We start from the raw sequence: 12693 nt of genomic DNA, 5'->3' as shown, positions 1-12693 counted from the left end.
TCATCAAACAAAGTGATACAAGATAAATGAATATGTACAAATGCAAGGAAAGAAGGATAATGCAATGGGTAAGTAACATAGGTAAACATCCGTAGTTCCAGTTAAGGGGCACTTGGGTGGCTCAGTAAGTTAAGCAACCTACTCTTGGTTTCAGCTTAGGTCATGAGCTCCTGGGTGGTGAGATGAACACCTGCCTTGGTTTCTGCACTCAGCAGGGAGCCTACTTAAGATTCTCTCCCTCTGCTCCTCCCCCCACGTTCTCACTCCATCTCACTTTCGTTTTCTCTCTCAAATAAATAAATCTTTTAAAAAATATATCAATAGTTCTAGTTTAAAACAAAGCAGAACTAACCTGTAGGGCTAGAAATGCATGTAGGAAAAATAAACTACAGCAATAATATAAAAAGCAGAAGGGAGATGATATAAACTATAAAAGGTTTCCTACATTGTTCTGGCTGTAATAAAATGCTAAACCTAATATCAAGGATATGAGTTATAATCTCTAGGGCAACTGCTAAAAGACGAAAATACTTTATAACCCAGATATTAATAGAAGAGGAAAAGAAATTCTTCATTATTCCAAAAGAAAAAGAGAAACATAAGAACAAAGAACAGATGTGATAAATCTCAAGATAGCAAACAAACTCAATTCTATGAATCATATAGAGGGAAAAAAATGAAAACTCATCTTACATAAATTATTACATAAAAACAGGACATTTCCGGGATCCCTGGGTGGCGCAGCGGTTTGGCGCCTGCCTTTGGCCCAGGGCGCGATCCTGGAGACCCGGGATCGAATCCCACATCAGGCTCCCGGTGCATGGAGCCTGCTTCTCCCTCCGCCTGTGTCTCTGCCTCTCTCTCTCTCTCTCTGTGACTATCATAAATAAATAAAAAATTAAAAAATTAAAAAAAAAAAAAACAGGACATTTCCCTAGTTGTTTCACCAAGCAAAAAAACTCCTGATGCCACAACTAAACAAGGACAGAAGAATGGAAAAATATAGGCCAATACCTCTCATGAACTTAACTACAAAATTATCCCACAAAATATTAGCAAAACAAATTCAGTTAATACTTAAAAAGGACAAAACATACAGTGAATATGCGTTTACTTCAGAAATGCAAACAAGTAACATAAAGAAATCCACAAAAAGCCTACAGCAAGTATCATAAATTATAGCAAAATACAGAATACTTTCAACCCAAGTTCAGGAGCAAAACCAAATTGTCCACTATCACTATTTCTAGTCAATGCAATATTCTAACCAATGTGATAAGGCAAGAAAAAGAAAGATACAAGGACTGGAAAGGGAGAAATAAAACATTCATCATTTGCAATTAATGCTATGTATATAGAAACTCTAAAAGAATTTTTAAAACAATTAGATTTGAAAAGTGATTCTAGCAAGATCACTAGATAAGAGTTCGGTATCCAAACCAAAAACCAAAACCCAAAATCTACAATTATTTTTCTATATATTAAAAGCAAAAAATGAAAAAGAAGAAATTAAACTTACATTAATACTCTCATAAAAAAAACACTGTAGAATAAACATAGCAACAAGTATGTGCAAGACCTCTGCACAGAAAACTACAAAATACTGGAGAGAAATTAAGGCTCCAAATCAATAAAGGTTTAGAATATTCAATGTTCTTAAGATATCAATTACCCCAAATTAATCTAGAACTTCAATGCAATTACTACTAAAATCGCAGAATGTTTTAAGGACATGAACAAGTTGATTCTAAAATTCATATGAAAATGAAGAACACTGGGCAGCCTGGGTGGCTCAGTGGTTTAGCGTCACCTTCAGCCCAGGGCATGATCCTGGAGAGCCAGGATCAAGTCCCATGTCGGGCTCCCTGCATGGAGCCTGCTTCTTCCTTTGCCTGTGTCTCTGCCTCTCATGTGTCTCTCATGAATTAATAAAATCTTAAAAAAAAAAAAAAAGGAAGATAAAAAAAAAAAAGAAAATGAAGAACATAAAATAGCTTCTTAAGGAAGAAAAAGTGGAAGACTTACACCAACAGATATTAACACTTACTATCCAGCTACAGTCATTAAAACAGTGAGAAACAGGGGCAAGAATAGACAAATAGACTAAAAAGAACAGGGAACACAAAAATGGACCCAGATATATGAGTTATCTGGTTTACCACAGAAGGGCCATTAGTCTAGACATGAGAGAAAAATCTTTTCAATAAATCTTGCTAAAATGTACTGCATATCCATAAAAATAAAAATGAATCATGACCTGACATCGAATTAAACATAAGGAATAAAATCTTTTGGAGGAAAACAGAGTAATATCTTCCAAAGAGTCCACGGGCACTAACTATAAAATTGGATTAATTGGGAAGAGAGAAAGGCAAAACAGACAGACTTGAAGAAGATATTGTCAATACATATACCTGAAAGGAATCATATCCAGAAGAACATCAAGAACTCCTATATAATGAGATAGACAGATAATCCAATTTACAAATGAGCAAAAGGACAAGGAGGATATTCAAATAGCCAACAAACAAATGAAAGGTGCTTAACATCACTACTCATTAGGGAAATGTAAATTATAAACACAATGAAAGTCATAATGAACACTACAGCAGAAAGTCTACAATTAAAAACTGAAAGCAAGTGCTGATGAGAATGTGGAGAGACTGGAATCTCGAACATTGTTGGTAGGAGTATAAATCGGTACAATCGGGCAGCTCCGGTGGCCCAGCGGTTTAGCAACGCCTTCGGCCCAGGGTGTGATCCTGGAGACCTGGGATCGAGTCCCACGTTAGGCTCCCTGCAAAAGCCTGCCTCTGTCTCTCTCTCTCTCTGTCTTTTGTGATTAAATAAAATCTTTTAAAAATAAATAAATAAGTAAATCAGTACCATCACTATGGAAAACTGGCAGTATGTAGTAAAGCTAAATAGACATAAACGTATGACCCAGCAGTTCCACTCCTACATGTACACCTAAGAAAAAGAGTGCTATGTCCACTTACAAGAATGTTCAAGGGAGCTTTATCCAAGATAGCCAAAAACTCAACCCAGAAAATCACCAAGAGAATGGAAAAAAATTATAGTCTACTCATAACACAAAATATTACACATCCTTAAGAAAAAAACAACATGGATAATCTCACAAATAAAATACAGGAAAGAATAGCTATGTATTTTTCCATTATATGATGGAGAAACTGGTGTACATATGAGAAAAGGTAGAATAATTGGTTGGAAAGAAGGGAACTTGACTGGGATACTGAAAATATCTATTCAGGATAATAGGGTAGTTAGTTGTATATATCTGTAAAAGTCATCAGGCTTTACACTAAAAATTTGTAAACTTCACGATAGGTATGTTAAAACTTAATACATAATTTTAAAAACACAGACGATTCTAGGACAATTACCTCGCTATTAAATAGTCCACTTTCAATTTTAGCACCTTCTGCAGAATACTGGAGTCTTGGATGAGATATCGAAGAGCTCTCAGCCCTGCTGCCCGCACTTCTTTTGCTTCATTCAATAAAGCTAACCGCAAACTGCATAAGAACAAAAAAAGTTTTGCTGCATGAGTTTCAAATATACATAAAATTATGGTACCAAATTCTTCCCCAGGTGAAAGAGGCAAAACTACTATTTTATAAATATATAAAAATTATTCACTACAAGCCATAGAATTTCAATAATACTTAGTCTTAATCTGTGCTGCCTTAGCAGATTCTTAGTAATCAAGAAAATATTATTTGTTACTGCCTTCTGAATTTTATTATGTAATGGGAAATTAAATTTCAAGGTGTACCTATGCCTCTACAACCCATTCCCCTCTGTCTACCTGCTTCCACTCTTCTCAAAGAATCACTGATTTAAACTAATATTTTATGACCACAGGCACAGACTATACAAATTTTAATTCCTAAGCACACCAAAAAGATGGCTATGAAATCATAACATTGTATCTCTTTTGATGGACTTGAGAAAATCAAGTTTGCCATAATCACTTCTTTTTTTTTTTTTTTAAAGATTGTATTTATTTATTCATGAGAGATACACACCGAGAGAGAGAGAGGCAGAGACACAGGCAGAGGGAGAAGCAGGCTCCATGCAGGGAGCCTGATGTGGGACTCAATCCCAGGTCTCCAGGATCACACCCTGGGCCAAAGGCAGGCGCTAAACCGCTGAGACACCCAGGGATCCTCTAAACACACTTCTTAAGGGAGGTCTAGAGATAACTGTACGGGTTCTTACTCGTGTTCTTAAGAACACTTAAGAGCTTTTGTTCTATGAATTTCATATTTAATTTAGAAATTTAAGTATTTCCCATCATTAGCTTTCTTTTTTTTTTAATATTTTATTTATTTATTCTTGAGAAACACACACACACACATACACAGAGGCAGAGACACAGGCAGAGGGAGAAGCAGGTTCCCTGCAGGGAGCCTGATGTGGGACTTGATCCTGGGTCCCCAGGATCAGGCTCTGGACTGAAGGTGGTGCTAAACCACTGAGCCACCCGGGCTGCCCCAGCTTTGATTCTTTAAAGAATAATATATATAATATTAATAATATCATATGTATAATAAAATAAAGACTATTTGATAATTACAAAGCATCAGTAAGAACAACAGGATAACCAAAAATGCTGGAGATCCTGAATTTTTCTAATGTTCAAACAACTGTTTCTACAAAATCAAATATAAGGTGGATTAAGATGCTATACTATCCTTTTAGTTAAAAATTACTAAAATCCAGCGGGTGACAGAGGGAACTTAACTATACTTACCAAATTATGATATCCTCATAGTTAAAACCCAATTTTTCTTCACTATGGCCAATATCACAAAGAAGCTGTCAGAAAAACAAAAGTATGCAAAAATGTTATATATTTTTGTCTATTTATACTACTTTTTTAGACTGAAAAATAAGGTATTTTTCTTTAACAAAATTCCAGAAACTATACCTTTTGTTCAAATATGCATATTTATTTTTATCGCCTTGTTTTATTGACCTGCCAGTTTTAGATTTCTTTAACCCTCCTCTTTACTTTGATTTTTTTTAAAGATTTTATTTATTTATTCATGAGAAATAGAGAGAGAGAGAGAGGCAGAGACACAGGCAGAGGAAGAAACAGGCTCCATGCAGGGAGCCCGATGTGGGACTTGATCCCGGAACTCCAGGATCATGCCCTGGGCCAAAAGCAGGCGCTAAACAGCTGAGCCACCCAGCGATTGCCCCTTTACTTTGATTTGAATCAACCAATTACTTTTTATTATTCCACCTTTCCCTCTCAATAAATTTACTATTATTTTTTAATGGTTACCCACTGAGATTATAGCATGCATTGTTAATTAGTTTAAACAGAAACTATTTATTTTACCATATCCTCAACAATGCTAGACTCTTGACACTTGCACTTCATTTGCTTGCCTTACCTTTCCCTTTACTGATGTTTTTTCTATCTCTCAAGTCCTGTAACACATTACTGTTATTTTTACTCTATCAATTTGTATTTACCTACAAATTCACATTTTCCATTATTCTTCATGTCAGTGGTATCGTAATGGGATACTCTCTCTTCCTTCTAAGGAATTCTCAGTTTGTTGTTGGTTTTAATGTTTTTATTAATTTAATTTTTAGCCACAAGGTTGCTTGTAACAGATTCTTTTGACTTTTCTTTGCCTAGAAATTCTTTTTCACTTCTATTTTTGAAGAATATCTTGCTGGATTTACAAATTTTTACATTAGCTGATATTTTCCTAAAATCTTTAAGATGGTGTCCATTATCTCTACTGAAATGTCTGATTATCAGTCTCACTATTGGCTCCTCTGAAGGTCAGATCCTTTTTTTCAGACTCCTTTAAAGATTTTGTTATCTATCTTTGGTTTTCAGCAATCTTACTATTCAGGTGTGGCTTTCTTTGTATCTATCCTGCTTAGGAAAAATAGAAATTCCCAATTCTCTGGGTTGACATATTTTATTAGTTTTAGAAAATTCTGTACATTAGCTCTTCAAAATTACTTCTGCCCAATTTCTTCTCTTACTTTTTCTGTTAATTCAAATATCAGATCCTTTTGTGTATACTGCAAATTTCTAAAACCTCTTTTCTATTTCCTCCATTCTTTTATCTCTGTGCTTTGGCTGAATATTTTCTAGTTATCTGTCTTTCTGTTTATCTGGCTAATTTTCTATCTAGTGAGTTTTTCACTTTAGACACCGTTTTCCCCTTCAGAGTAGCTCTCAGATACTGCAATATTTTCATAGCAGAAAAGACTATATAAATAATATGTATGGTAAGAAAACACTGCGTAAATAACCAAATAGGCAAGACAATCTAAAAAGCTTTTGTTCACTGATCTTCATCCAAAATGGTTATACCGGTATTCCTATAAAATCCTCAAAATTCTGAAACATGATAAACAAGCTTTAGACTAAACTTTCAAACAGTATGAAATTTTTTTATTATTTCTATTGCATTTTGTTGTACAATATTGTAAGTACTTAAAAATGGATGAGGATTTGTTAAACAGATTTTAAATTAAATTGTAAGATTTCCTAAGCTTTGAGACAAAAGAAGTTTATATATCTCTAAAGAAACTAAAAATTAAAAGTTAAATAACATATTAGTCAAAAATATTTGCAAAAATATGATAAGCAAAAGGTTACAGCCTTATATTAGTTTGCTGGGGCTGCTGTAACAAATACCACAGACCAGGTGGCTCAAACACTGAAATTTATTTTCTCATGATTCTGGAAGCTAAAGATCAATGTATCTTGAGAGAAGTTGTTCTGAGGTACTCTTGGTTCTCTCAGTCTTTATACGGTTGCTCATCTATGTATATTTGTGTTATTTGTGTACTAATCTCCTTTTCTTACCAGGACACCAGTCACATTGGATTAGGGATCACCCAAATGACCTAATTTTACCTAATTGCCTCTTTAAGGGAGTATCTCTAAATACATACACATTCTGAGGTACTGGGGGTGAGGGCTCAATAAATGAATTGGGGGTCACAATTCAGCCCTTAACATTACACTTGCCCATAGCAAAGTAGGGCCTACAACAACAAATAGAACCTCATAAGTGAAAGGCCTAAACAAACTGGGGAAAAACTACTAAAAAGAGGCCAAGAAAATGTACAAAAAATTTAATGAAGAAGCAAAATTGATAGACATGATTTATTTCCTGTTTCTTAAAATCTGAACCAAATACGCTGAAAAAAAAAGTTATCTGAAAGAAAGCTTACCAAACTGGAAAGAAATTGCTTTTTAACACATTTATACCAAATAAGACAATACATTGTCAGTGGAATCATAAACTGAAAACAGTTTGTAAAATAAACTGGAAAAATGTGCTAGGGGCAGGATCTACTTTTGGTGATTTATATTAACAAAATAACCTAAACTGTAAAATGGGCCATACATTATTTATAATGGTAAGGAACTGGAAACAAAATGTTCATAAAGGAGCAAATTTGTGTAGCCATCAAGATTATAATATTTAAACACAAGGAAAGACATGCATAATGTACTAGTAAGACAAGGTAGAAATCCTAAAAATATATATATATATTTAAAGATACATTTTTTAAAAGCCTAAATACATTTAAAAAAATATATCTTTAAAAAGCCTATACATCAAAATTTTAACACCAATAATGAAAGTGCAATCACAGGTGATTTATTTCCCTCTCTGTGCTTTTCTGTATTTTGGAAATGTTTACAATGAATATGCATTACATAACTTCAGGATGGCTATCTATATATAGAATTCATGAACAGGAACAAAAGTTTATTGACTATTAATCCTGTTAATTCTAGAAAATAGTATTTTTGTAAATTAAGACAAATGAGTCTTAGAGATAGTAGATAATATGACTTCCCAATACCAAAAATTAGTAAGTGGTAAAGCCAGAAGTCAAACCAAACCAGTCTGAGTCCAGAGTCCACTGTGAAAAATGTTACTACAATTCTGCATTAAAATTATTTATACAGAGGCAAAGGAAAAGGGGAGATTGGATACAAAAAATAAAAGAATAACTAAGCATTACTATCTTTATTTTATTTCTCTAGCCTCAAAAATGATATGAATCAAAAGTGTGGAGAATTGCATTCTGGTTATTTCAACATAAAATGAGTACGTGAAATTATTATTTTTTCCAAAACAGTTCACTAGAAACACACATATCAAAAACCATCTATTTCAAAGGATCCAAAGATATATAAAAAATTTTAACTACTGACACTATTAAACATAATTTAGTATTTACTAAAGATTTACTAAGATTTCCAGGTATTTAAGATTACTAGCATTGCCATTGTATGGTATATTATTTTTAAAAAGAAGAAGAATTGCTCATGTATTATGATCATTTAGACCCTGGACACATTCCAACTCAAACTTTTTTTTTTTTTAAAGGATTTTATTTATTTATTCATGAGAGACACGCAGAGAGAGGCAGATACATAGGCAGGGGGAGAGGCAGGCTCCCCATGGGCAGCCTGAGTGGAACTCAATCCCAGGACTCCAAGGTCATGACCTGAGCCAAAGGCAGATGTTCAACCACTGAGCCACCCAGGAACCCCTCCAACTCAAACTTACTTTAAAAAATTAATTTTTAAAAAATATAATGATCAATTAAAACAGGGAAATTTTATATAATTCCCATTTTACTCATATTGCTCTGAAGGTTAAATGAATAGTTCTCCCCAGTAAGCAATAGAATTAACCCAAACTTTAAAAAAACAAAAACATAACAATTTCACAACATGGTCTTTTCAGAGCACATTTTAGAAACAGGTTTTAAAATAAAAAGTACAAGTGCTCTTGGCTAAGGAATCACACTTCTAAAATCCTATTTTGCACAAAAAGTACACAAGACTGTTACTATACATTACTTAAAATAGCAAAAAGAAGTGGGAAACATTTTTTAATGGTGGAATGACTAAATTACATTATGTTTGCATGCATATGTACAACTATGTATATATTGTATACATTCACATTTATGTGTGGATACATCTACACATATGTATGTATCCACACACATACATGACAGCTACAAAAAAGTAGTAAGTCCATATTTCTACAAAAAGAAAGGATTCTGATACATTGGAAAGTGGAATAGTGCAAACTCTAAGTCAATATATGTCATGATCTCATTAAAAAAACCTTTGCACATATGTAATAAATAGTAAATAAACTGAGTACTATATTAAACACATTTTTTCATTTAGCTCATTTAATTCTCACAACTCCATGAAACACACACACACACACACACACACACACACACACAATCATACCAGAGAGGGCAAAATACTTTCTAGTGATTACCTCTAGAGGGTATTTTCATCACAGTGGGGAGGATGGGAAGGTTATGTGAGAGAGGACTTTCACATTTTACCATATATTGTTCAATGCCATTTTAATTTTTTATATTTAGCTTATGCTATTTTTGAAGTTTTTAAAAACCAGAATAAAATCAAGATTCCTTTGGCGCTTTCAATATGAATACAGGAGATTAAATATAGAAAAAGAGAACTTTTAGAATGTAAAGAGCTGAAATACTTTCATCTTTAAAAAAACAGGTCTTTAGATTATAAGGATGTTCTCAGTTTTAAAAATAGGATACTAAGATTATATTCATCAGCAGTCTGTTACACACATTACTTTATCTAGTGAAATGATGTCAGAAGGCAAGCATGGGTGTGTGACATTCACATGGTTATAGGATCACATCACTAGCACCCTCTCTTCATACTTTTTAAAAGGAAGTTTAATTCTGCAAATGAGTTCTACACTATACAACATTTTAGATGCATTAATCTACTAAATTAAGTTAATTCTAATAGGCTTATACTTAAATAGTAGTACTACAAAAACTCCTATTTAAAATACAAAATCTGTGATGAGCAGGCACTAAGGAGGGCACTTGGTGGGATGAGCCCTGAATGTTATACTATATGTTGACAAACTGAATTTAAATAAAATAATAAATTTAAAAATAAATTTAAAAATTAAAAATAAAATTTTAAAATTTTAAAAAATAAAAAATCTTCTCAATCTAATATAAAACCTTTAACTGAACACTTGTTATATTCCAGGCTTTAAAATAAAGAAAAATATAAGAGTAGAAAAAGAAATACTACAGGTTTGTGTTTAAGAAACTTAATTTAATAGGATAGTAACCCAAAACAAATAATAACAAAAGGATAAAATTTAGTAGACACACATAATCTGTTATAGGAACACAGAGAGGGTACCAACTAATTCCTAATGAGTCTAAGTGGCATCATGAATATTTTTCTTATTTTCTTATTCTATATATATATATATATATATATATATATATATATATATATATATTCTACAGAGATTTCTTGTTCCATAGAGATATTTGTAGAGAATTCTGAGAATTTCTAATTTTACTCTATAAGGACATGAACTTACAGATTTTATAGAAATACAAGCTATGAAATGTTTATGACCCTAGCTCTCTACCAACATGGAATTCAAAGATATATTATATTATGATTAAATTTAGTAAGCTTTTATTTTTGTACTATGTATCTAAATAAATTTTATTATAAATTTACAGACATTTCTTTACAACAGTGGTTCTTAACCAGGGGCAATTCTGCTCCCAGGAAACATTTGGCAGTATCTGGAGACATTTTTGCTTATCACAACTGGTGGAGGTGCGCTACTGGCATCTAGGGGGTAGAAGCAGAGATGGTGTTAAATACACTACAGTGGAGAAGACAGCCTCCTAAGAGAAATAATTAGCTGGCCAATTATGTCAGATTACGAAGGTTGAAAAACTCTGTTACAGTAGAAGCTTACTAATCTGCAACTATTAAGCAGACTCATGTCCTTAGAGTTAGTCAAAAGACCAGAAAAGTGGCAAAAGATACTTAAGCAAACAAAAACAAACCCCAGGTTAAAAGGTGCTATCTATTATGAAGTACATATTATATGCCAGGCACTATAATGAGACCTTGCCTCTAATGGCATCAAGATTACCTGAGTAAAGAAATCTGCTCAAGACTGCCTGGCTAGTTAGGGTCAGAGCTGGGCTAAGTCTCGATCCATATGATCTAAAGCCTATGCTTTTCCCATTGTTATCACCAGGTAGCCAAACCAATTTTACCAAGTCCGATGTTCATCGACTTTACTAATGTGAGAGCCCCTCAGACCCTGCCTTAAGGTTTATTTAGTTCCTTGTATCATAGACAAATTCTAGTGAGTCTGGTTTTCTGGTCTTTAAATCCATAAATAATTTATAGTAGCAAATAAAAGGAATACTCTAAGCTGGCACAAGGGCCAGAGGGAAATGTGTAAATTATAATGAGAGGATAGAGCAAAACAAAAACAAACTAGAATAGAAAAATCCCCAAAGCCTAGGGCCTTTATTAAGGCGAGAAATCATTCTGTACTCTACAGGGCTACAATGGGGGAAGAGGAGGCAAGCAGGAAACAGAAAGGAGGGAAGGAGAGAAAGGAAAGAGGTTAGAGAAAAATGAAGAGGGAGGAGGGAAAAAGAGAGAGCAGAGAAAGAGTGAAGGAGAGAAGGGGGAGAAGAAACTGGGAAAACACAAATCAAGGAAAGACCAAGTGAAGAAAACAAGTTAGTGAAATACCATGGGAGAAATTCAAAGAGAAACAAAGAAATGGAAAAGGGAAAAAGGGAGAGAGCAACCTGGCTCTAAGAGAACCTAGGATCAAAACAAATAAATGGAGAATGCAGAAGGGAAAAAGAAAAGTGTCCACTAGATTCCTAGACATGAATGTTTAAATTGCTCTTATTCCAAAAAGTCTCTCTCTATATATGTACTGTCCATTATGGTTGGTATCTACTAGCCAAAGGTTGCTGTAAGTCCTGTAAAGGTGGTTACTCTGAATTGAGATGTGCTATAAGCATAACATACATACTTGATTTCAAAGACTTAGTTTAAAAAATGTTAAATATTTCATTAATATTTTATACTAATTACATCAATGGTAATTATTTGGATATACTGGATTAAAGAAAATGTATTATTAAAAAATAATTTCACATACTTTCTTTTCCTTTCGAAATATAGTACTAGAAAATTTTAAAATATATTTGTGGTTCACATTACATTTCTACTGGAAGTTACTGTTCTAGATTCTTTTTTTTTTTCTTTTTTTTTTTTTTTTGTTCTAGATTCTTAATATTGTTTTAGGATCCATCCTAGTGCCAGAGTGACATAAAAAAAAAAAATAACTGCCATCTTTACATGTATTCCCAACTTTCAGAATCCCAGCTGGCAAAAGATGTGGAACTATGTATCTATCTGTCAATTTGATTATGACAGGAACCATAAGTTCAAACAGGACATAAATACACATTAAATTGTTTTTAACAGTTAAATCAAGGCAAGTGGTAAGACTTACTAGAGTTAAGAATGGTGAGATAAAACTGGGAAATTTAATACAAGGGAATGAAACCAGGAAATACAATTTACAATTCTGAAAGAATTTTGGATCTAAAAGACTTGACATTATCTGATGAGCATATTGAAGAAGTATGCATTTGAAGACTTTCATTACATTCATTAAAAATGGAAAGATACCTAGGAATTTTTTGAAAAACTCTTTCTCAAGCACCTATTCAATGTTTTCAAAAGTCATTTTAAAAATATCACTCTTGGGAGGATGCCTGGGTGGCTTG

At 33.2% G+C, this 12693-nt stretch overlaps 1 protein-coding gene across 6 annotated transcripts in view; it reads right to left on the bottom strand.

Moving 5' to 3' along the window:
- The window catches only part of RICTOR (RPTOR independent companion of MTOR complex 2), a 111540-nt gene that overhangs the window by 60820 nt on the left and 38027 nt on the right, over positions 1-12693 (bottom strand). For all 6 annotated transcript variants that reach the window (XM_072757041.1, XM_072757040.1, XM_072757044.1 and 3 more), the window contains 2 exons: positions 4781-4845; positions 3408-3539 (listed from right to left, as the gene is read on the bottom strand). In XM_072757041.1, coding sequence (XP_072613142.1) covers positions 3408-3539; positions 4781-4845 — 197 coding nt within the window. The remainder of the gene's footprint in view (positions 1-3407; positions 3540-4780; positions 4846-12693) is intronic.

This window comes from Vulpes vulpes, chromosome 4 (genome assembly GCF_048418805.1).
Source record: "Vulpes vulpes isolate BD-2025 chromosome 4, VulVul3, whole genome shotgun sequence".
In the NCBI taxonomy this organism is placed as follows: Eukaryota; Metazoa; Chordata; class Mammalia; order Carnivora; family Canidae; genus Vulpes; species Vulpes vulpes.
This window is presented reverse-complemented; position numbering and strand designations above follow the sequence as displayed.